This window comes from Aphis gossypii, chromosome 2 (genome assembly GCF_020184175.1).
Source record: "Aphis gossypii isolate Hap1 chromosome 2, ASM2018417v2, whole genome shotgun sequence".
Taxonomy (NCBI): domain Eukaryota; kingdom Metazoa; phylum Arthropoda; class Insecta; order Hemiptera; family Aphididae; genus Aphis; species Aphis gossypii.
The window spans coordinates 62,579,648-62,607,268 of NC_065531.1; the positions used below are offsets into that span (position 1 = coordinate 62,579,648).

General features: G+C 24.3%; 1 protein-coding gene across 2 annotated transcripts in view; it reads right to left on the bottom strand.

Annotated features, from left to right (window-relative positions):
* Positions 1-27,621, bottom strand: part of LOC114122942 (metabotropic glutamate receptor 2) — a 175,792-nt gene that overhangs the window by 131,274 nt on the left and 16,897 nt on the right. For both annotated transcript variants that reach the window (XR_007603874.1, XM_050200126.1), the window contains exon 3: positions 3,806-3,951. Coding sequence is in view for 1 of the 2 variants with exons in the window: in XM_050200126.1 (XP_050056083.1) it covers positions 3,806-3,951 (146 nt within the window). In the remaining variant the exon portion in view is untranslated. The remainder of the gene's footprint in view (positions 1-3,805; positions 3,952-27,621) is intronic.

The following is a 27,621-nucleotide window of genomic DNA, read 5'->3' on the forward strand; positions in this document are numbered from 1 at the left end:
CTAATTCCCTGATGCACGTGGTATGCATAACAATGCGTCATATTAGGTATAGTGGACTATGATAATCAAGAATCGCACTGTGCGTGAACACCGATAGGGACAGATAGCTAGAACATCAACGATGATGTTACGACGGAGGCATCGAAGGGTAATAAAATACAATTTTCCGCCTGGTATAATTATATTATATCCATAACTGCCTCACAATAGGTGGTTTTTCCTGAATAGCAACGCCTAAACGCCTAATCTAAAATAAGGTCATCACCGTAACCAATCGTAAAAATGAAAAAATAGTGTCCGCATATTTAGATTATATAATATAGCACTTACTAAACTATACCGTATTTCGATTATAGTATGCATAATGCATTCAAAAATATTATTTCAATATACAACTGTTAATTAATTATATTTGGAATAAAAAATTAACAATAAAAAGAAAATAGAAACATAATATCATTCAAGTTTATACGTAACGTAATAACAATAAGGAATAATAAAATATTTATACAAGTACCTACGTCATAAACCTATCCTGGACTAAAATCGTGAAAGATGTTGTTCAAAATATATTTCAATATAATTTTTTAAACTATTATAACTGTTAGACTTTTAATTAATGCCAATGCATTTTTAAGTGATAATTACAAATTCAAATCAAAACTGTATTGAATACTAATTTAATTGTGAATAGTTTGTATAGGTATAGTTTTCTAATAATTTACTTATATAGATTTAATAAGTGATTATAACTGATAATCAACTATTTTAATTACAATTTTAAAAACAATATCAATATTTTACAACCTAAAATCCTATAACTAATAAAAATAACTTATACACAAAAACGAGTAAATTTACAAACATGAGAAAAATCATTATGTAAGTACATAATTTTACATAAATTTAAAATGTTATACGAAAATAAGTGATAAAGTGCGGTATAAATATTATATGTATTATATTATTATCATTATTAATTGTCTATGTTTTTAAAATAATTAAATTCTATACATTTTCTTTTATAGATATTATTAGGTACCACACATTCTAGAACCGTTATATACACTAATAAAACATGATAAAGAATTACTTTAAAGTATCTACTTAGAAATCAGTAATCACCCTATGGCGAACTATATTATTTTCTGGTTTCTCTATGAAATAATTTAACTTTAAAGAAGCGACTTATTTATACTACGATTGGACACTCAACTGATGCAATCTTATTAACTAATCTATTATCATAAAAAATATAAATATTAAATCAAAACCAAAAATATAGTTATATATTTTTCGTAAATTACATTAATTAAATACCTTGATAAAAAAATGTATGCAACATAACCAAAAAATAAATGAAATCATAAAATCATATTGTAAATAAAATATATTTTAAAAATATTTCAAAGTCGCAGCAAAAAATTATCCTACACTCGAAAGCTTTGTACTGAATCAAGCAATCAAGTGCCATTGACCTATTTTATGGACAGTATTTATCAAATCGAAATTTAATGGACGATAGCTATTGAGAAATCATTAAAAAGTATCAAATAAATTATCCAAACCTTTTCAAACATCAATTCAAGACAACCATGTTACGGTAGCAACATGACTGAGTTTAATATCAAATCATTCAATAGATAGGTACTAAACAATTAACAAGTAAAAATGTTATAATTAATAACTAGGTACTTCGATCATACTTATTTAAAAAATTTCACAGCACTAAAACCTGTTTTAAGCTTGGATAATTGTACTAAGATTTATGGGAAACGTCGTTTTTAGATTAAAAAGTTAATACAAGTCTATTATCAGTATTCGGTTAAGTATTATATATTTATATGTTCGTAGCACTTTTTTACATTTCGATAATACAGTGTTTGATCGTCACTTTTTCGCTCTCGCAAAAATATTTATTATTTATACATTATCACAAGTGTCAACTACACAAGAAATATTTATCTTATGTAAACTAATGGTTTTTTTCCAAATAATTTTTCATAAAACCTGAAATAGTTAGGTATTTAAAGTAAAAAATTATTTAAATCAAAATATTGATACCTGTTGTTTTCCCTATTAAAAAGCTTCTGTGAATAATATACATTACGCATTTTGAGGAATACTATGATAAATATGTATTTGAGTGGAACATGCCCCCTTGATCTTTTGAAATCTCTCATGAAAAGATACTATGAACATATAAATATTTACTGCTATATTATTATCCATTCCTTATAATGTATCAATACATTTTTTGTAGTTTCTAATTTTCGTTTCATTGAATCATTCAATATACTTTGCTTTAATTGTATTATGATTATTTTATATTAAGTTCACTGCAATATTAATTTTGTTTATTTTTATATTCATATTCTTGTTTACACCATTATAAAATTTTTTGTAATTCGATCCTTTAACCCATGATTAAATTGATAAATAATATAGGAACACAATTTTTAGTTTAACGGTTTAAAACAAAATTTAACAGTATATGTATAAAATTAATTATCATAAAAAATACCAGGTATTTTTAAATTAAAACATTTAAAAAAAATACCATACAAATTAAACATACATAACATACATATTAAAGTTTTTTGTTTCTTCCTAGCATGATATTTTTAATTAGTTTTAAGTTTCTATATTATGTATAGTTGTATACTCCTCGTGTTCCGTCATAACTTTAGTTACTATGGTTATAGATACCAATTCTGTTCACAAAAAATGCTTTTTACTAAGGTATTTTCTTAATTTTGTTTATTATGTATATTATTATTTCTATTAGTATTTATGTTTTTAAATCGCTCTATACTTTTCATTACTTTATTTAATTCTTAGAATTATTAATTGGTTGAATATAATAATATAAACAAATAAAAAAAACCATTTACTTCTCTGATTTTGAGTATTCCTCGTCACTAAACAGATATAGAACGTAGGTCATATTAGTAATGGATGTATTGAATTTAAAATAAAAACAAATTAATGTACTCATATGAAAAAATGATTCCATATGAACGATTCAAATGAATCTAAGTCTATTTTTAAGGATAGTTTATTATACATTCGATTTATATAAGTATAATTATTTTTATAATTAGGTTTAGGATTAATTAATTTATGCAAAAATAAAATAAAATAGCTAAACAAATTTGCAAAAATGAAAATACTAATAAATTTCTTAAAAAAAGACAAAATATAATAATAGCTGTATAAATACTACCTAGGAAATACCTAACCTTAACTTTTATAAAAATTTCAAGTTTACGATAATCATCTCTGAATTGTGATAAAAAAAAAACCAAATTGATAATATTACGGTCTTCCCATGGTTTTTTCTTCATGATAATCAAAAAAATATATATTAAACATTTTCTGCTTTTAACCTCCAAAAGTACTAAAATAAATATAATGTATTTCCAGATACTACCTTCAATGTTTATGATTTAACAATTGTCTACTACCAAACTTGATGCACAAAAAGTATTTATAAATATAAATGAACAATAAAAAACACACATTAATAACAAACTTTTTGAAAACGTGTTGTTCATTCCATGTATCAGTTATATGACAAGGAGTCTATAAGAATATTTACGTAATTACTATTTCAGAAAAGAGAAAATATACTGAAAGTAGTTTATTTTTATTTTTTTATTGAATATATTATCTTAGAATAGAATATTTAAATCATTTTATAACTCTACAGGCTTTCTTCAAAAATAATATTAACTACATGTCAGAAAATACTTTCAAATGTTTGTTTTACAAAATAGAATTTTTTTTTTTTTTTTTTTTTTACCTGAGGTATTTTGAAAAGTCTTAATAAATTTGCTACTTGAACAGATGTAACACTTGAAGCCGCACCAACTACTCCAGATATTACTTTTCTTACTTGCGACTTGTTGCAATGAAAATATTGAGTTTCATCTATATTGCTAATAGAACCTAAAAATAATAAATAATAATATTAATTACAATATTTACAAATTAAAAATTATTTTTAAAAAAGGGTGGTCAAAATTTAACCTTTTATATTTTTTTAAACTACAAAAACGTTATTTTCAATTACACGATTGGAATGTATGAAAATTCCAAAAAAAAAAATCAGTGCTGATAAAAATATTAGTTTTAAATATTAAGCACACAAATATTTATTTATGGAATTACAAAACAACGTGGTTTAATATTAACCATTTTGTTATAATCTTGTCATACCTATTTAATTTATGTATCTTGAACTTTTTTTTTAGATAAAATATTATTTTCCAAGAATAACTACTGTAATCTTAAAATCGATTAATTTGATTTGTAATTTAAATATTTTCTTTTATATTATCTCATGTATATTTATAACTTCTAACTAATTGTTAATAATTATAACTCACTATTTTTAACACAATTAAGTAGGTTAATCAAATACGTAATAATAATTATATAAAATGTATATTATATTTACTTAATTTTCTAATAATAAAATAAAACAACAATACAAATATAGTTGTTTTATTTTTATATTCCTAATACAATGTGTGATATTGATAATATATCAATATATATCATGTATATGAATGAGACTATTTACAAAGAGTAAAAATAAAAAATAAAATTATAAAATTATATATACAAGCTATTAAGGAAATGACATCAATAGTATGGAATTTTCATTTATTTGTGGTTTTTTTTTTTGTTATTTTTATTGAAATATATTCAATGTTAATTGAAAATTATACTTATTAACGCGCATTGTTTATTATCTGATCTATTCATAAAATAACTATCATTCATTAGAATTTATTAGAATGCTCTAACACAAAACAAAATATAATATATAATATTTATTTATTATAATATAATGTATTATATAATTATTACAATAGCAGATATGACTTAAAAATAATGTCTTCATTTTTAATTGTCACAATTAAAAAGCAATACATATAAAATGCTACAATATTCTTAGAAACTGTAGGTATCTAAAGAATATTAATTCATTCTTAATTTTTACTGGACAAAAAAAATATAATCATTAAAATATCTTGACAATATATTAATTTATATTTTATAAAATTAATTTATCAATTGAAAGTATTATTACTTCACAATTTTCATTGAGCATAACAACAGAAAGTTGTGTTAAACAATTTTTAAACTATTACAGATAAATTAACAACAACTGAATTATCAGTAAATAATAAATTATTGTTATTTAAGTTTTTATCTTATAAAGTGACAACGTAAAAATAAAATATCTTATATTACGATAAAGAATATTCTTCAGTTGAATCTAAAAATTGAAAATATTATATGAAACATTTCAAAAATTATATAAGACGAATCAGTCAAAAATAGTTCGATGATTCCTAGTTTTAATTGTTATTCTTGTTGATATACAATAAACTATATAAATTAAATAGGTAGATATAAATAATATATAATAATATACATATATACCTATCACAAAAAAAACATTCCTCCATCCTAACACTATGTATTTTGTACGTAAAAGTACGACGTAAGTATAACGTATGTAATTTTACTTAATTAAGGCATTAAGAAGATGTCAGAGCAATACACTATATTCTGTCTCTTTTAATCACATAACATCGCATATATTTGTTCAAAAGTACTAACTTCTTGCTATTAGCTTTAGTGGTGCAGTGAATTGAGCTATTATAAGACTTAAATTTTAGAATATTACATCTATGTTTATACCTTACGCAGGTTTTTTTACAATATTTTGATTTTTACGCAACTTATGAATATATAAAATATTAAAATTTAAAAATGCACATATCATGCTTAATAATTAATTACAATATAATTATTAAAAAATGCGTACAAACACAGTTTATTTTCTGTATTTAAAGTTTTATGGTAGGTTAATTAACTCTAATTCTAAAGCTAACAACACAGGGTTGGTTCCGCTGAACGAAAATTTACCATTTTTAGTACGGGACAGAGAGGGAAAACAAATAGTGTGCTGATTTTCTCTTAACTCGCCGGATGTTACAACACTACAGCAGTAATCTACTAACGTTTTCAACCTATCTGCTTTGTTGTCAATATTACGAAAACCACGTAAAACCGTTTCTGTATTATCAAAAACATTAGCGTGCGAAAGCAACGTCTGGTGTACGCCCAAAGAAAAACGTGACAGATGAGATTTCATATCATTTTGAATTGTTCAAAAAAAAAACTATTCATACCATGAAATTCATGAAAAATGTTGACAAAAGTATAATAGTTGTTCATTAGGTAACCAAGTAATATTGAATTGTGATGAAGATTACTTAAGAATTAAGAATAAATTTATACTGTTTAGCCTCATAATATTACAGACGTAATATACAAATTTAAAAATAACAATAATAAGCATATTATTTAACTTTGAAATAAATAAATTTTTCATTTTTGTTTTGATCAAAACTTCTTTTTATGTATAGTTTAATAAGCTCCTTTTTATATCCATCAAATATACAATATAATCATTAAAAAAAAATCTTTTAGCGCGTTCAAAGGTCTAATGTCTTTTTAGTCACCTGTTTTACTTAAGTATAAAATACCAATATCCACTAATATATAATTTTTTATAAAAGTTTTTCCAAGGATTTTAGATTTATCCTATGAGTATACAAACTACGTGATTACCTACCACAAATTTAATGTTTTAAAAATTCAAATCAACCTAACTATGATTTTATTCAAACACTATTCGCTGTAAGTATAGTGAATACACGTCCAAGAAACGACAAAAAATATAACTTCATTACTATGAATTTTAATCTAATGCTAAATTATTGCTTTTGAAAAACGATTCTAAGCATAACTGTGTTTATTATTGTACATAAAGTACATTTTGAAAAGCTTAAGCGCCAATAAAAATAATTTATGAGTACACTTTTTCAAAATTATTAAATAAAGAAATGATAAAATATCAAATAAGTAACTTTGTATTATATGTTTTTGTATGTCCAAAACACAATTAAAAATTTCATAAAAATTAAAATTAAAAAAAAATGATATTTTAATCTTTGTAAGAAAATCTGTTGACTAGCCATTTTAAAGATTTTTTCGTTAAAATATAGTATACAATAACAACATTTTAAAGCATTCACACGAATGCATTGAAATTTCAAACTATAAAAGCGACAAAACATAGCTAAAAATGTAAATACACACCACTCATAATAATACGTATACCACTTACTAAGTTAAATCTGATAAAAAAAATAAAAACTAATAGATTGAACAAAAAATTTGAAATTAAAATATACTATAGATTATTTGATGCTCTGGTTAAATTAATTAACTTAAAAATAGTTAATCAATCAAGAGACACACTATGGCTTATAATTACATCAGATAAAATCAATATAATCAATATAGAATTACAAATAAATAAAATTACAATTGCAGACCTTAGAAATAACAAATCCTAAATGCACTATGAATAAATTAACTGATATTTGAATATCCAAAAGCTTAAATAACCCATTATTTTAAATACTTGTGTGTAGCTAATGTATACACAGACTTCTCATAATAAACAACAATTTTATTCAATTTTGAATAAGTAAAATTTGAAATATTCAGCTTCTTTTTTTACAATAAATGTGACTAAATCGAAAACTAAACACTATGGTTTAAAAATTGTAAATCGATTTTATTATTAAAGTTATGGTCATTTGTCGTATTTTGGTCATAATATATTTTGACAAATTACTATGTTCACCGTTGAATGCAAAACTTTATTTTTTATAAAACATTTTTGTTCATTAGAATTTACAAAAAAATAGTTACATCAGTGATCATAAAAATATAACAAAAGTTTGATGTATATTTATGGTACACATAATCATAATAGATATTTTATAAGTTATACTTATAAATATTTCTTCATAGACGAAAGTAATGCCAATAAGTAATTCATGTCCTATTTAATTCTGTATTATGAGTCAAAGTATGTTTTTTAAACAAAACAGAAATGTAAAAATCATTTATGAAGGAAAAATTAATTTATTAGGTTTACTGCAACATAACGATCTTTTCATAACACTATTTTTTTTATAAACATGATATCTATTAATTTTAAAAATTATATTTTAAATATCTCAGTGGGAAATCAATATAACATATTATTTTTAAGTGTTTTTATAATATATTTTATAAGTATACATTTTACATTATACATGTATAAAAACTTACATAACACATAAATTATAATATGATATATTGCTGCATCACATGTATTGAAGAAAATTAAAACATATAACTATGAATAAAACATAGTATGTTATTATAGTTATTATTAGTACCTTTTCTATTTTCTGAACAATAAAAGTTACTATTTTCCAAGTAAAATAAAATACAATTATATTATGTTAACGTATTTTAAAATTAGTTTAAAACATTCATGTATTTGATTTCAACGATAAACTAGATTTGTATATTATAAATCATATTAAATTGTATTTTTTTATAACCAAACTAGAAGTTACAACCCTACAAATTTAAACTTAATTATGTGCTGTGCTTTTACAAGTTTGAAAACAATTTAATGTCATACAAAACCACGTAATAGATATTTTAATATTTTAGGTTTTTCTTATGTACCTGCTAAAAAAAAATTTCAAAAACTTTAAATTTAAAATATTATATTACATTTTAACTTAGTTAATATATTAAAATAAAATATAGGTACGTGTTTATTCAGTGTGTCATTTTTAAATTCTGAGTAAAGCTAAATATCTTGTTGTTTTTAATTGTTTTACCTTAAAAAACAGCCTCGTAAATAAATCAAAAATGTAATACCTATTTAAATGATAGAAATAATGTTTTTAAATATATTTAAACATAAATTTTAATTTTTTTTTCTTTAGAGTATTCTTTAGGGATTTTGATGACAGTATAATTTAATCTTTCTAGAATCCTTAGGGTTTCGTTTTGACTCTGAAGATTACGTACGTGACATTTTAGAATTCAATAAATCAAAACAACTCATCTTCTTTAACCTTTTTGCTGGCCTGGAAATCTTAAAGTTTCTCAATTTTCAACCACGTTATTGGAAAACTTCTTTGAACAAACTAATATTGATGGCTAATTTTATATTTAAAATAAGTATTATTAACTACCTAGATAGAATATACAACTATAGTAAATACATAGTACAAAAACGTCCACATTATATAGTCATCATTTGATTAAACGCCGAAACAGGACTTATAGCAAAGAACTTCTAACATTTGCATGTATATTTTTTCTGTATAACTTTAGAAATAAAAATGCAAAATATAAATAAAGTTTATAAAATTAAACTTTAAATCTGAAATTGTATTTTACTATATTATGTTCGTATGCACCTACTCTAGTTTTTACTTATTATTTAGTAGAGTAAATTTTAGCTTTAAATAGATTTGTATAGTTTTTTCAATCATAACATTACAAAAATCATAAGTTTTAAAAATGTAATATAAAATCTGAATTAGTAAATTAATATCTAAAAATATTTTTAATAAAATGGTAAGTATCTAAGAGTTATTGATAATCAGAAATTTACCCTTTTTTATTTTTGATACTATATTTGCAAATACATAATTAGATAATTATTCTAGTATGAAAAAAAATAAATGGTTAAATATTTATTATAATTTAGCATAGCACTTATATTATATTATTATAAATTCTATTTATTTAATTTATAGTTACTATATTACTATAAATATATTTTTTATAACTTTTCAATAAGAAATATTTGAACAAAATATAATATTTTATAGGATAATGAAGTAATCAGGGTATGATGATAAATTATTCATAAATGACCAATTTATAGGTCAGTCATAATATTATTTCACAAAAGCATCGCTCGATAAAATAAACAAATCAAGCATAAAATTATAAAACTGAGTAACGAAAATAAATGCATCGACAAACAGTATTCTTTTTCAATTTAAATACTCGTCTAAAAATAATAATATCTAATAAACATAATATACAAATATTATTAACTTATGCAAGTATTTTAATACTATTATACTATTATATTTTGCTTTAGATAGGCAATATCATCAATAAAGTTTCTTACTTTTTTAACAGACAGTTGAATTCTAGTGATATTATTTCGATATTATTGTTTTTATTACAATAAAATAAAAACTTATGATTTTCTGTTAAACAGATGTTTTTTATTTATTCATTTTTTTTTTATTTATTTAACAAGTTAAGCTCTACGTATGTAATCAAAATGTATGGCCTTTAAATATTCTAATTGATAAAATAAATCTATAACACTAGATAATAAAATCTAAAAGATCACCGAAGTAAGATATCTTGATATTATATCCTTATTTAGATAAAATAATAATATCCTAAAATTTAAAAATGTTTAAATGTAATTGAAAAATCATTCTTAATTTGATATAATAAAACTTTAATAAGAGTCAAAACTTAATGTAAGATATTGGTTGCATACATAAACTTTAAAACAACAATAACTATAAGGAATTATTTTAAATTTTAATGTAATTTAGATCTCATTTTTACCCTGATCGTCAAGTAGAAGTAGGGGATTAAAATATCTCTGATTCACATAGCCCAGTCTCGAATATATCTATAATATACGCTCCAATTCCTCTTTAATGTCCTATTCATTATTTTATATCCCACCTGCGGTTTTTGACTCTATAAACTATTATTCGCTGCTGTTTTAATTCTATACCCAAATCACTGACGGCTGGCACGTGATGTTTGTGACATTAATGATTTTCTATAAGGTATGGGCGTTGGTAGGTAAATATATTTTGATAACTGTCGAATATCACTAGAAACCCCGTTATATGACCTTGGAATGTATAATGAAAAATCATAAAATTTCTTGTGCAGACGATTGTTGTAGTTGTTTAAAATAATGGCCATACAAAACTTTAATAAAGATAATTTAGGCTCATATTTTTTTTAAATTAATTTTCTTAATTTTCTTAGTCAATTATAACCTAGTAAAATAGTATAAAATAGTTCTTAAAATGTTATTTATTTTTTTTTTTTTTTTAATTAAACAATTTAATCAAAATTAATTTAATGAAATTTATATTGATATAAATGTCTCTATTCAGAACTGTATTAATATTTTTAGTTTAAATATATAGGTATAAGCAAAATAATTAAATTTGGTAAGCAATCTTTTGTGTAACTATATAGATTTATAAGACGGTAAAATGTATTTGATTTATTGTATACAACAATTGTTTAGTTATATAAGTATAAATAAATTTTAAAAAGTATATTTAAGATAATATAATTACATTGTATTTCGTATATTGAATATTATTTGTGTTGCCTCTACAACTTGTACTCCAATTTTAAATATTAAGATCTAATATTAAAAATTCTATTGAAACATTTAAAATATTAGCCGTTATTGATAATAAAGCGATTGACCTACGGTGATTACCTCTCAAAGAAATACAATGTATCCTTTTCTCGTAATTTAGCCTCTGTATGGGGTATTGATTACTCCCCTTACAACTGTATCCAATAACTGGACCACACGCAGTCTCCCATTTGTGAAGTTCACACTTATAAGGTGATATATTACATCTCTCTTATATCGTACTATCACACATCGCTATTCTGCACTAACTGCTCGTGACAATAATAGGTAAATCGAATTTATTGTAATATATTTTTATAATATTATGATCAAGTACCAACAATCTATCGCTGTATTCTGTTACGGTTTCTATTGTTTAAAAATATTTTCGTAAATATTATTGCTTATACAAATTATTTAATATTATATAAATACATTTTTTTAGAATTAATATTAAAAAAAAAACGTGTTCAAGACACAAATTCCTATCAACCTTGCAAACAAGGACAAAAATGTATTTTAAAATAATTGTATTGAACAATTACTTTAATAACATATTTTTCTTTTTTAGTTATCTAAAATTAAATCTTTCTAAAAAAATTACATATACCTATTACTTTGCTTTATAATTATGTACATTATGACGTATAATTTATATTCTATATTTACTAAAACTAATTGAATAATATAGAGTTATAAATACAATTTTCTGACTAGGTACTTAAATATATTGTAGAGTTTTCAAATATAATATTACATGCCATGGATTTTAAACGATATAACATGCATAAGTTTACTACTAGAAAGCAGCAAAAAAATAAATAAATAATTAATTAACTTAAAAATTAAAAAATTAAATTATAGTAAATAATTTATATTCAGCATGAGAATACAATAAATGCGCATCCTGAAAAATAGACTTTATGATTGGTTTTCAATTTTATCGGAAACATCACGAACTCATGATGATTTTGTTGGCACAAGTACTTAACAAAACAAAACTCCAAACAATTGATTTGACAAAGTGATGTGCTTCGTGGTCCGTTTAACAGCAACTAAATTTGTTCGAGAAAATATACATTACAACTAAAACCACTCCCGGCTAGGCTCAGGAAAGTCGCAAATTGTTTTTGTCCACTATTGTTTGTATTAATGGCGGTATTTTCTTACCCCTGTTACCACCACTTCTGACACTCATTAATACTCATAAACGTTTATCATCACTTTCCTTTCCACTACTTACACAGTGATCAGATTATTCATGAACGTCAAACACAATTGTTAACATTCTTTACTTTACCAAAGATATTTGATAACACGAAGCCGGTGCTATTGCACTGTGCGAATTGCACAATGCAATTACATTTACACGAATATCACAATGTACACTTCATAACTTTGTTCAACAACTATACCTATGATAGCGTTATACTTAATAGGTTCGTCCTAAAAATTCAGTAAGTTTATCGCATGCGATAGGCATTAATTATAACATCATTAATACAAATTATTAATTAATTAATTAATGCACTTATTTATTTAAATTATTTTTAGAATTATTAAAATGGTTAAATTTTCCCGAATAACTGTTCAATTATTATGAAATAACTATGTCATTTCTTTATTAATAATTATTGATAAGGTTATATATATATATATATATATATAGAAATAAAATTGACTTTGTTGTATTGTTTTTATATTTTTGTAATCTTAAAATATTATAAACAATTTATTAAGTTCTTAGTTTCAAATGAATAGATTGTAATATTGTTGAAACAATTATCAATTTTAATACTGGAAAATTGAGGAGCAAAAAATATTTTCTGATTCGAAAATCATAATTAGATCGAATAAAAAATATAATACATTTAGAAAACAATATATTATTTGAAAAAATTAACATAAAAAATTGAAAACGATTTTTAACAGTTCCATTTATATGGCACCCAAAATAGTTATATTTATTCTGTCATTCACAGTTTTATACTTAACATAATCATTGTTTACATAACATATGATGATTGATAGTTGTTCAATACACATATCTCATGGTATGATATCTAAAATATTTTTTAAAAATATATCATTCCTATATAAGTAGTGTCAAAAACGGGGTCTTACGTAAAAAGTTCTTGTTTTTCTTACTATTTAAAACTAATAATTATGGGGATTTTTTTCATCAACTAAAAATGATTTCCACTAGAAACCTTTCTTTAAAATTGAAGATTAAAGTATTTTTTACTAATCCTAAAGATTACGTCGAAAAAAAATATAATCATCGTTATAATACATCACATCGCTCCACTCAGTATTTAATAAATATATTTAAAATTTGGAATGTACCATACACTAAATTATGATTAGCAAGTGTGCTATCTATATTTTATGATAACATCATCATAATTAAGTCGTATTCGAATATTTTTTATATAAAATACACTATTTTACAGTATTTCCTCATTTGCTATCAACTTATTATGCAGAAAGATTGAACACTTTTATAATGATTCATTACAGTTAATGGAACATTTTTTTTTATGATTGAAATGTATATTTCAACTTACCTCGCGGAAGGTTATGCCGATAAAAAAATAATAAAAATAATAAGGAAATGAATAAAACATTTCAAACTCGGAAATCGGCTTGATGATTTGAAGCGCACCTCAAAGAATGTTTGAAACGTAATAATTAAACCACAGCGTTAAGTTATACTGTCGTAGGTACCTATATATTATACTGTCTCAGTTCTTCTTACACTGGACTTAAAATGAGTCGCCATGACGATAATACAATGGTAATAAAAGCATTTAACAACGTATACTTTTATAGCTGATAGTATATTAATACAATATGACGTTTTTTTTTTTTTTTTTTATGAACAGGTACTTAATATGAGACGTTATATTGTACTAAAATTAATCGAATTATTGATTTAGCGATATAGAGTCAGTAACGAGTAACGACACATGTGTGGTAAAATAATAATATATAATATAATGTACCGGATAATACTATAATGTGGTGCACGTTACGAGTAGGCGTTAACGCTATGATAATATCATAAAATCGAACACACAACGCAAGTGCGCCCTGTGGAAAATCAACGGCTGCTGCACGGGGCGTCGACAACTGCTGAAATACTGACGACACCGCCACTGGCAGACTTCGACCAGAATAGTCATATTATTATTATTGTTATTATTATTATTATACGTGTCGTCGTGAATATGAACCGCATCACATCGCTGACTTGCCGTCGACTTTAACCTCAGGCCAACAGAGTTTGGACAGTGTTGTTAACCCGCGTTCCGTCGTATTATGTAATAATAATAATAATAATAATATAATAATACCATCAGCTAGCTCTACAGCAACGCACGGGATCGCATGTTGTTCGAAAACGTCCCGGCCCCGCTCCTCCGCCTCTTTTGACGCATCGTGATACCGATCATAAATCAATTTACCGGCTGTAATCGAAGTCAAAACGGAAATCACGAATGTTCGAAAGCATTTGACAACGAGAAATAAAACGAATTAATGGAGAAACGCGTTCGATGAAAGGCAACCGACTTATACTATAGTATAACAGCTGCGTGTATACAGAATGATTCGCCAAACGTGCTCACTCCATTGGTTTTCTTAATTAATGCAGTTATTTAAAATCTGATCTTTTGAATTTTCAAGTCTACTTGAAAAAAAAATGTTCTTAAAAAAAATAGTGCACCCTAACTTAAGCTATTTTTTTTTTCTTAATAAATGTATTCAAATTCTAATTTTTAGAAATTTTAAATGTACTTAAATATTTCAAAAGTCAAAACTTGAGTAAATTCATTATAAAAGATAAAACGGAAGTAGACATGCTCGTGAATTACCTCGTTAGTAATTCAATCCCTATATATACCCTGAACAAAGGTGCTCGATTAAAACAAGCAAAAATCAGAAAAATTAATCACGCGGGTAAACATCGTGCAAGCGACTGCAACCTGCCCCGCAGCTTTAGATTATTATTCCCGTCAAATCGAAACCATTTAAACCTTCACTTATATTCAGAGTACTTAAACGCACGCGCATTGTACATAATATCTCATTTTCTAGTAAAATTAAAATCATATTGTTTAATCCATGATATCCCACTTTTTACTTAAGTGTCCGTGTTCAAAAATTAAAAATTGTGACTTTTATTTGTACCACTAACATCCCATCCCAATAATTCCAACAATAACTACTGCACACTATTGCAAAAATATATTCGTTTTAAAGTATTTTAAACATAAAATAAAAATATATATATAACTATATAAGTATGCGTCATTTCGAATTAGATTCATATTTAACTTCACTTTTCTGACCCACTAAGACAAATCTTGGATTATATTAAAAGTTAAAAAAAAAAATAATTATTTTTATTAAAGTATTTTCAGTCCATATTGTGTTTTATATATAAAAAGAATATTTTTGTTTTTTCTTTTATTATATTACGTCGTAAACGGGACCAAACGGTCGTGACATATAATTATACTAACACTCGTCATTATTAAATTTATTGTATATTTACATTTATGAATGTTTTTTAATCACATTAATTGTTAATAATTTATTATGACTGTCTGTCGCGCTCATACACAAGGCCGCACAACTGTTTACCTATTCAACGAGCCACGTGTCAAAAACTCAATAATATTATTATTTCAGCCGTTGCATTGCACACACTTTTTAACACTGTTATGTCGTGACGTCAAAATTCGGAACCACCACACGCGCCACTGTATGCCTATTAACTTCCAGCGCCCATACAACAATTAATGTAAATACGTATATTTTGCAACATGATCTGTTTTCTCTCGTTTTGAAACCATGATAAACAATTCTCAATTAAAAACAAAAAAATATTATTTATACACTAGCACACATAATCTAATATTATACATAAACATTAAACATATTATTGTTCTAAAAAACTTCAATTCGCATACACGAAATAAAGAAAATTTATAAGAAATACAGCAAACTTGGAGAGCTAGAGCTTCCGTAAAAAAATATTTAGGATTTAATATTTTAAAGCAATTGTATGTTTTATTTTATATAATTTTACATGTGTTTAAGTCGTTAGACTTCAATAATAACTATTTTAACTATTTTTTTTTTTTTCTATGACATTCACTTAGATATTGTTATTGTTACTAGAGCTATGAATTAATATTTTTTAGATTTTTAATGCATTAAATACACACGACTATAATAAATTCATACTATAATAATTCGTATAATTAATGTTCTTACAAAATATGTACGCCTTTGTTAGTGATTATCGCTGAGATTCTAAAAATATAAATAATGGCTTATAAGGTATTCCGTATGAAACCGTAACTGGATAGAACAGAAATAAAATAAATATTAGTATTTTAATTACAGACTTGATAACTATTTTATTTATATTAATCGTTTAATAAATTACTTGTTGAAAGTATATTTTTTTAGACGATTTAACCAAAGTAGTGCGTGGTTGTTGCCTTCCTCCCAGGGGTTTAATTAAAATAAATTGCAGCCTCCGCCAACCTCCCCAAATTTTTAAAGTCGATTTGTGCCTATTGATTTGAATACATTACTACGATAATTTAAAACAATTCCCTGAAAAGTTGTATAATTTACGTTATATCTAATCTTCAGGGAAACAAACAATTTTTACACTTGACTTTCGACCTACTTTTTCAAACAAAAATCTTAACCCACATTAATGTTTCTCTTACAATTCTATACGCACAATTGCTTGTTCAAGTTGAATGTTATAGAAGAAAATAACCTATTGTATCACACAATATAACATTCTTGTATTTTCTTCGAATGACGAACGAAACAGATTGAACGTTACAGTTTCCCAACATAATATTGAGTAGTGTGTAATAAAAAATAACACTGTTGCATCAATTACTATAAAAAAAAAATTGAAAACAACAATTCAAAATAAGAAACGATGACTTGACCTTACCTAATCTAACTACATTCCATAATTCTATGTAATAATTATACATAAATGTAGATAAGAATATATCGTTTATATGATAGTTTAAGCAGAGAAAATATTATTATATCGGTTTGCACGATGTGCAAAACTTGGGAAGTCTCATACATTATTGGTTATACTCATAAGAAATCTCAGTAAAGACTATAAATTTAGCAACTGAGATCGTAAGTAGTGATAAAAACTAAAATTGCTTATTCAAACAAAAAGTAGTTACGGAATCATCTCGAGTATTATATTATATATATGCATAAAATTGTTTCTTGAAGTTTTCAGTTTGACCTAAAAAATATTCCCAAATTAATTTTAAATGATATTAAACTAACCTAGGTTATATTACTTGTTTTAATTGGATTAGTTTAAAATTTATCCAATTAAATAGTTTTTAAATATGCAAGTAAGACGAAAAACGCACCCTTCAAATATGCCAACGTCTTAAGTTCTATTAACATAACGACGCTAAGACACCATGTTGATGTCACGTACCTATTAAATACCGGTTTCATTGTGAACAATTATTGTATAAAATAAAAGATAGACAACAAAAGGATACAATATTATTAAATATCGTAAACATCCTAATTGTGATAGAATATTATGCCGAATACTAAAACAACAACGATTAATTTATGGCATGATTTATATGATCTGATATTAATAAATAATAATGCTCAACACATTCTACACGAATCCATAGTATATTTCCTCTTCGAAATAATCGTTATTTCACATACATTACTACTATTTTAGATTTGATAATAATGACAATATACAGTAACCAGGACGAACGTGACAAATAGAACATAAAGTATATATAAGTGTATGGCAAAATAACATTACCTACTATAATGTTATAGAAACTATTGCAATTTGTACGCAATTTAAATAACACAGCTCATAATTTATTTTACATTCACGGTCCTACTCGTGGAGCCGGTTTCCTTATTTCACCTTAGACAGTGGTCCAAAATGTAATCTTAAATTTTAAAACAAAATAAAACTCATTGTTAACAACTAATATTATATTATATACAACACCCAAATGAAGATGGAGAATGGTAAACTTCTAAAAATAAAAAATAACCTTTCCAAAATATTAGATATTTAAACTTCTGCAAAAAAAAAATGTAACCTACCACGAAAAGGTAAGTTATCTCCTATAACATTAAATATAGTAATTTTATTATAATATTATACGTGTTCCAGTTAAAAAGTTTAAAATTATACTTCAGTATAAAAAAAAAGTATAACTTTAATATACGTCATTATTAACATAGAAATATAGGAAGTTATTTCATTAGAAAGTTGTTCGCTGATACTTATTAGTTACAGCTAATATAGCTACTAGTATAAAATTTGATTTTTATATATAGGTACTCTGAAAAAAATTCTACTTCGGGGAATTCACTATCACTTGAATTATTATTTTCTACTCACTATTTATTAAAAATGTATATTATATTTAGACTAATTTTAAACTATTATACTACAATCCTATAATCATACCGTATACCATTTTACACTTGTATTATATTAGTAATAAGAATATATAATTAAATATTAAAATAATTATTTTATAATACATACAAAATATTTAAAAACTATGAGTTATTTAGCCCGATTCAGGAACATAAATACGATGAGTTTAATACTTGCAGTACAATGCATCTGACAATATTTTAAAAATAACCAAATTATTGGAAATCAATAGAATAAATTATCTAATATCAACGACTATAACAACCGATAACGTATCTAATGTTTTAAAATAAAAACACAAGTATTTGTATACTTTATTGGATAGTATTGTTTATTTAGTTTATTATATAAAAAATATGACTATAAATATCACTTAAAACTTTAAATTAACAATATTTAAAAATAAACCGTAAATATGCATAAATAAGCATAATACAATATTATATGAGGTCAACAAATGTGAAATAATACTTTGATGTACTATGAGTTACTACAATATATGCATTTTCTAAAATTTTCAAGCCCTGCTTATTAGCTGACATGCAGTGCCCACTTAAAATCGTTTTTTGTAAACATATATTATTATTAACTTATTTGAAATGTATTTCAATCCTATATTATATACAGTATAGCGACTTACAGTATATATATATATTTTTTTTAATGTTTTCTAAATTAAAATTGTACAACTTTGTTCTGTACTTAGATACTCAGATATTATGATATTATACGATTTGACTGGTAGAAAAATAGCAAAAATTAAAAAAATTAGGTTTGATGTTTTCCTAAAATCATAGATAATATAATATACACATTCCTCATTAAAATTTGACAGAATACAAAGATTGGTTGTAAACTGAATTTAAAATGAAGTGAATGAATTACCTAAAAAAATCAATATCTTTCATCCTATATTAAATCAATCTCAAAGTATTATCCGACGCATATCATTATAATTATTATAATCAACACTAAAATAATAAAGCCGGAAAGTTTGTTTTAATGCGATAATATAATATCTAGAATATCTAGAACTACCAGTTTTATTAGAAAAATTATTTTTGTATTTGATAGCCCATTTATTGAGAAAAGTTATATGTTTTTTTTCAAATCACACTACAGCTCTTAGGAGCCGAGAAAAAATCAAAAAAAAAAAAATCAGAAAGAACACTAAACAAAACGAAGTAATAGTGCTGACAGGAGTTGCAACGCAAAGGGTAGGAGAGCTGACAATGTCCACAATGTCAGTTAATGATTAAATAAATTTTATTAAGTGTCATCTGTGAATGAAGAGTATTAACAAACGAATTTAACTACGTTTAAATCATATAAGAGACGTCATTTTAATGGTCAACGATCTGCATGAAAATATTTAGTTATTTAGTTAAATAATAATATTATCATATGCCTGACCTAAATAACTATATTTACTTATATTTGTTATTCGTTTCTTTTAATTTTTATTATATTCTTATTAATATGTTTAAAAAAAATGGGTAATATAACAGGCAAACAATCAAAAAAAATAAAAATTGCCTGTTATATTATATTAAACTTTACATCTTTCATGCACGAAACAAAAATGTACTAATTATATTAGCTGATTATCGTTAAAACAATGAATTCTATGCACATGGTCACCACAGTATTTCATTGGTTTGTTAATTAAATGTTTAATATTATAAGTTATAATAAATAAATGTTTTCGTTGAGTAATTTAATTGGTTTTTATTTGATACAGGTACAATAATATAAAATTCCAAAACGCTATCGTACTTTTTTTCCTTGTTTACTTATCTAATATCGAATTTTTACTTTGTAATTCATATTACCCATGTGTTATGTTTAATTATATCATTTACTAGAAGGATGATTACTTTTTATTTAGACAATTAATATATAAGCTTATGAAATAAATAAATGAAACATGAAAGTGACTACTTAAATGCTATCTATGTTTTTATTAAATTATAATAATGTTTGCTAGAATAAAATTTGTTTGTTGACATTTTTCATTTTTACATAATATAGTATTTACACATTTCTACATTACATTTTAAATCATCTAATAAAGGCAAAGGGTTTATCTTTCCTTCTTTGATAGCATACAAAACTCTGTCTGTCGTATGCAATTGACAGTTAAATTAAATGATACCCGGTTTCTCATACATCCCATACCTACATCTCAATGACCAATGTTTATATTTGTAAGCAATTATTTTTTTTAAATAGATTGTTCATAATAAATAATTATGATTGCAGTATGACTTTACCATCGTCGTCGTCGCATCAAAAATAATCTCTCGTGGGAAATAAAAAATACTCGGTAGAATAAACTAAATTATAACATTGTGGCTCCTATAAAGCTAATATTAAAATGAAAAAAAATTTTGTGGTTCTATTATGGATATTTTACGTACTCACTACTAGAAAATTTGCAATTATTCGCCTATCTATATAGATGCTAAAAATGATTCTAAAATCGATAACTGAAATATATAAGCATTAAATGAAATATAATTTAGTTATTTTTATTTTTTTTTAAGTTTATGTATGTACTGCACATTGTCTGCATTCTATATTTTATTATGCTGTATATATTTACTATGTCCATATTTACTACAAAAGTCTACTACAGTTATTTGCAATACTAAGAAATAAATATAAACACTGTAGACTTCCTGTAGATTTTATATCTTATTTTCCATACGATATAGTACACATATATAATATTATGGTACGTCGTGTAATTGAAGGAGGGTTATTGATTTTATAGCAGTGGTCATGCAAATAAAATAACAACAAAAAAATACTTATTATATTTTTCTTTTCGATTAAATGACTAATGCTAATATTTTAGAGACGTTAAATCAAAAAATTCTTTCGAACCACTATATACTTATGTCATTATTATTTGCACCTAATAATTTCACGGATCATAGTTTTTTATTTTAATATTACCAAAGCTCATAATAATAATGTTATTTATACATTTATTTATTATTATTATTTTTTTTTTTTTTTGTAAATCGGTTTGAAAAAATGAACATAAAATAAAATATTCATATTAATATAATTTAATATAAAATATATTTCTTACGATAGTGAAGGATAAAAACTCAATACACAGGTATTCATGAACATTATGATTCTCATTACTTCATTACGCTTGAACCAAACACAATTTAATCTAAGTAATGTAAGTGCGTTTTTTTCTACAAGTGCGACACTTTAATTGAAGTATTAACGCTTGGTTTAAATTAAAAATATCAAGGAAGTAACCTCTCTCCCGATCTTTACAATATTTTCATTTCAGACATCTACTAAATTTAAAACACCACCACCCTACCTACGCCAATGATACATCTATCTTATCCTCCAATAGCGATCCGATTAAAGTATTAACTGTCTTCAAACACAAACTCAACCTTACCACCTTCCTTATAGGAATGTGGTTCTAAAAACGGTAAAATCAAAATCAACGTCGAAAAATCAGTTCAATAAATGTTCCTTTCACTCTCAACAAAAAAATTATTCCTACTCTCTTCCTTCAAGTAGTTCCCATCCCCTCCTTGACTCGAGTTAAATATCTAGATATTATTTTAAATAAAAGATAAACCTGGGGCTCTCAACTTAAAAAAGATTATTAAACACTAAATCTCACTTAACATACATCCTGTGCTAATATCTAAACATCCACTTCGTAACAAAATACTTATCAATAATTCAATGATAAGACCAATTTGGTCATATGCTGCCCAAATATGGGATTTTGCTAGACCAATGTAACTAAAAATAATCGACGCCTTTCAATCAATCTCTCTTCGTATAATAGAATTCAACCCACAATAAATTTCTAATCTCACCCTTAATGAAGACTTAAATATCAAATCAGTTATTAGTTTAATTAAAACCTATAAAAAAAACTCCATTCCAAATTATTCCAACGCCCAAACTCTTTAATTGCAAACTAGCACAACACTGTCTCAATTCCTGGCAATCCTTCTCACCATCTTAAATGACCCTTTGATGTCGTGATCTTATAGTTTAAATTCACCGTCTGTTCACCTAGGAAAACTCGACAAAAGGGTCCTATCACTAGATGGCTTCCCTAATCAATGTTTCAAAATTAAGCTTATATAATAAATTATTATCCTATTTGCTTATTGTATTTGTTTTTAATAAAAAAAAAAATTTTAAAAATTAAAAATCGATATAGTTAAATTTATTGTTTTTTATAAATGTTGTGGTGATGAAAAATGAAGGTAAATATCATAAAATAACAATAATATTATAAATTATTTATGCTCTGACCGCTTAATTACTTATAGTGAGTAATTAAGTAATAATATTATGAAAAATATAATGTAATCTTTTTCTGATTACTCTCTTTCCATACTCATATAACCATAAACGTCTTATAACTACTCGTAAAATATATATAACATAACATAATATATTTAATATTTAAAATGTGGGATTGGGTCGCCAAAATGTATATTTAATAATAACTAACGGCACATGTATGATATTTATTTTCAATATTTAATTGTTTATACGAGGTGTATGACAAGACAACAATTAATTTAACTATAAAATATTAATTCATATTATATGCATTCATATATCTTCATAGTTTCAAAAAAACAGACTCTAGTTTCAAATTATATGAACACAACCATAGCAGCAGTAAATTAAATAGTTTATTTTCAAATACTAAATAAACATCTTTACATTATGATTAGTACAATATTGTTTTTGTTATTTTTTTACAGCATAAATAATAAAAAATAAAAGCAGACTCTATTATAACAAAGTCTTCTCTAATGCGGTTTTTCGTTAGTGTCCGGTGTTCCATCATTTACAAATTTAATTATACCATAATACAACCTCTTCCAACACATTTCAATATCCATTAATATGCTAAAATATAATACTATCTACCTTGTATAATATGGTTTACCGGTAAAATCATCCGATGCTCAATCATAGCTTTTCAGATAATTGCTCAAATTTTCTAAAATAATTCAAAAACTATGGACTAGAGTAACAATTAGTTTTAAAAACCGTATGATTCGTAATCATTAAATTAAAAACAATAACTATTATTCAGCTACTATACTTTTTTTTGTTCATCGAATAGTTTAATTAATAATATTAATATTATAATACAATATAATCATTACATCTTCAACAAATTTTACAAATACCAATAAATTGCATAAAGAAAATTGTTTACATATATATCATCATAACGTTAACAAAATCCACAATGTTATTTTTACACACAGCGACAGGAGGTTGATACCTAGTTCCCTTAGGAATTTTGTACCTTGGCTATTATTTACCATAATATATCACAGTTTTGTCATGTCTATGTAAATATAATTTATTACCACCTTATTATTAATCGTAGTAGAAATATACGGCAAACAAGTCAAATATATAATATTTAAGTAAAGAAACATTAAATATACATAATAATAACACATGCACACAACAAGTATCGTACAGACGAAAGAGTAACGAATCTATATGTGTCATCTGATTATCAAGCCATGCATTTCCCAGTAAAATTTAAGAATCATTCTGTAATAAAGACAGCTAAGATTTAAAATGGTTGAAAAATGAAGATATCTTCCACACTTATGTAACAGCTTGATTAAATTAAATGACAAATAATAATAATTCGCTTTGACAGAATAAGCGTAGTTATCCTTTTTCACTAATTCCGTACAAAAATTATAACATTGAAATTTTTCCTAATTATTACACCTATGTTAAACAAAATATTGTAATGCGGAAAATAAAAACGATAAATCAACAAAATACAATGTTAAATTGAAATAATATGCATCGAGCAACGTTTACTGTATAACATATAAGCGATAGTTTTTTTTCCTCTTGATAATACTATTGTCACGTAGTTATTAATACTAGTAGAAATTAAAGACCTACATATTTTAAGATTTCAAAATAACCCAAACACATTCTAAACAACATGACTTAGAAAATTCCTACTGAATGAAATATACAATACTCGATACTTCCTGTTGATAAAATAAAGAAAAAAACCTAATTATACTTGCATTTCTCAAGTATACTACGACAAGTTTTTTTTTTTTATGAATAAATAATAAAAACGAAAATGATCTAAAATAATTTCAACAATACCATTAATAATTAAACCTTGTCAAAATATGCTGTATACATCATATTTATCTAATTTTAATATATTCTATTGTTTATATTTATACAGATTAATATATATTTTCTAAATTTTATTTTATTTCTATTTTCAAATAAAGGAATAATTAAATTTTAATAAAAGCTTTATTCGATTTAACTCAATTTTAATTTTGTTAGAAATGTAAAAATAATTAAACGTTTGCTATAACAGGAGTACTTTGTTTATTATAGTGAAACCAGTTTTCCAGCTAAACAATTTATTTTAAGTACCTCATAATGGTCGATGCTTTACAAACCAATACAACTGCAATACATCATTGCACAGAAACAAACCACCCTCCTTTATCATGATAGAGCAATTATATCAAGACGTTACAATTCTATATAATGTTATATTTCTACATTCTCACCCAAATATAAAACGCGATCAATCAATTACACGTATTTAAAATACATTTTTAGGTCCTTTATATCTAAAAATTGTAATTCGTATCTTATAATATTATATAAATTGAGATAATATCTGAAATTAATATGAAATTCGCGTAAAACACAAAATACGTGAAACGTTTAATATATCATTAAAACTAGAATAAATAATTTGTTCGTTAAAAAAAATTTGATCACATAATTATATTTTATTTATTTTGAAAGCTAAGTTACATCTATATGACAGATAATATTTTATTAGTGGCATTATAATAATAATTTTAATAATTTATTAATAGTCAAATATTCTGCCATAAATATATTATGCCAAAACTACAAGTTAAGTAATCGTTACGTTTATGGATATATACGTATTTATCATCAACATGGCTTATGATGGAAGTTTGAATTGCTAGATAAATCGTAGCTTATTGCTATGGTTGAGTGTTTGTGAACATTTTCCAGACACAAACAATTCAAATACACTAAGTTCGATACACAACGGGGCGGTGGCTGGCATTTTGATAAACGATCGTACAATCTGCAGTGACCGCATATACATTTATACTCAATACCAGCATGTAATATCTGTTGCGTTCATTTAAGGAAAAAAAAATTGTAAATTGCTAATGTGGTACCATAATAAAACAATATTATTGAATTGTAATTCAATAAACCAGATATTATAGAAAATTCTCAATTCTGAATAACAGTAATTAATAGTTTAAGTTCATTAGTAATGAAATAAAAGTATTGTTTAATACTGATTTATGAAATTGCATTATCTAAAAAATTAGTAAGATTTTGGTAAATAATACATGAAAATCTTAAATTTCAACTATCAATATCAATGAATTATTTCATATATACGTAAAACGTCGAATATGATTATTTTAAATTAAATTTTGACTTAATTTATTTCAACACACATATCCAATATGCACCACTTTAATTTCCATTATACTTGTATCTATTCGTATTAAGATTCAATATAACCAATATTTGGTTTATAATCAAGAACTTACAAACGTTAAACAAAATGTATTGATGAAATACATTCTTGTATACTAAACCATTCTTAAAATTTATGTTGCAGACATAACTCGATTTTTCTTCATATTACTATTGAAAATTAAAATTTTTAAAAGAAATTTTAATATTCCGTTAATAATATTTCTTACAAAATTCAATGATTTAATAATCACTCGTTCAAACGTTTATACTTCAATATTCCAAAACGTATAAAATCATACTAAAAACTAATGAAAATATTCAGTCAATTAAATCACAACTCTAAAGTTTAAATCAAATGAAAAAAAAACTATATATTTCAACTAGAATACTATGTTTTAAAATACTTATCAAATGGAATTTCCAACATAAAATTCTATCCATACGAATATTAACCAGCTCAGTATTTATTAAATGATTAGTAAAAGTTACAAATTAAATAAAAAACAGGGAACTTACTATACCGTACTGTTGAGTGAATCTATCAGTTTTAATAATTCAGAATATTTTTATCATATAGTTTACAAATTCGATTGATGTTAGTAATCCATTTTTCTATAAGCTATAAAATAGACTGAACACATTTAAAAAAAATTACATATATTAACCGGCAATTATTATAATATAACTTATATTATATAACTAACTGTTATTAACTTAGAAACCAATACTAGACGTACAATTGAATAATATGAATAAGTTCATAAATATTTTAAATAAGTGTGAAATCTTTTATGTGTTTAATAATGGTTATATTGGTATTGGGTAATCTTCATGATATGCTATGCGATGACTGCTATGCTGTTAAATTGCCTATTCAAGACGCCGTGTTATCATTATTTATTAATACAGTGCATTAATAAATAGGTGGATTCGATCTTATAATACTGAAAGCAGGGCTGTAATGATGTAGTTAGTTGAGTGGGCTAAAGCCTATGCTTACTCATCCTCCCAAACTCAAAATTTCTAGATTATCGATACTACAATTATTTATTTTAAATACTATCTTTAAAGATTCTTTTCCTAAATAGAATTAACTAAAAGTTTGTTATACACCTAGAACATATTTTTTATTTAGTAGTGAATTATACAATTTTATGTCATTTAATATTACAGT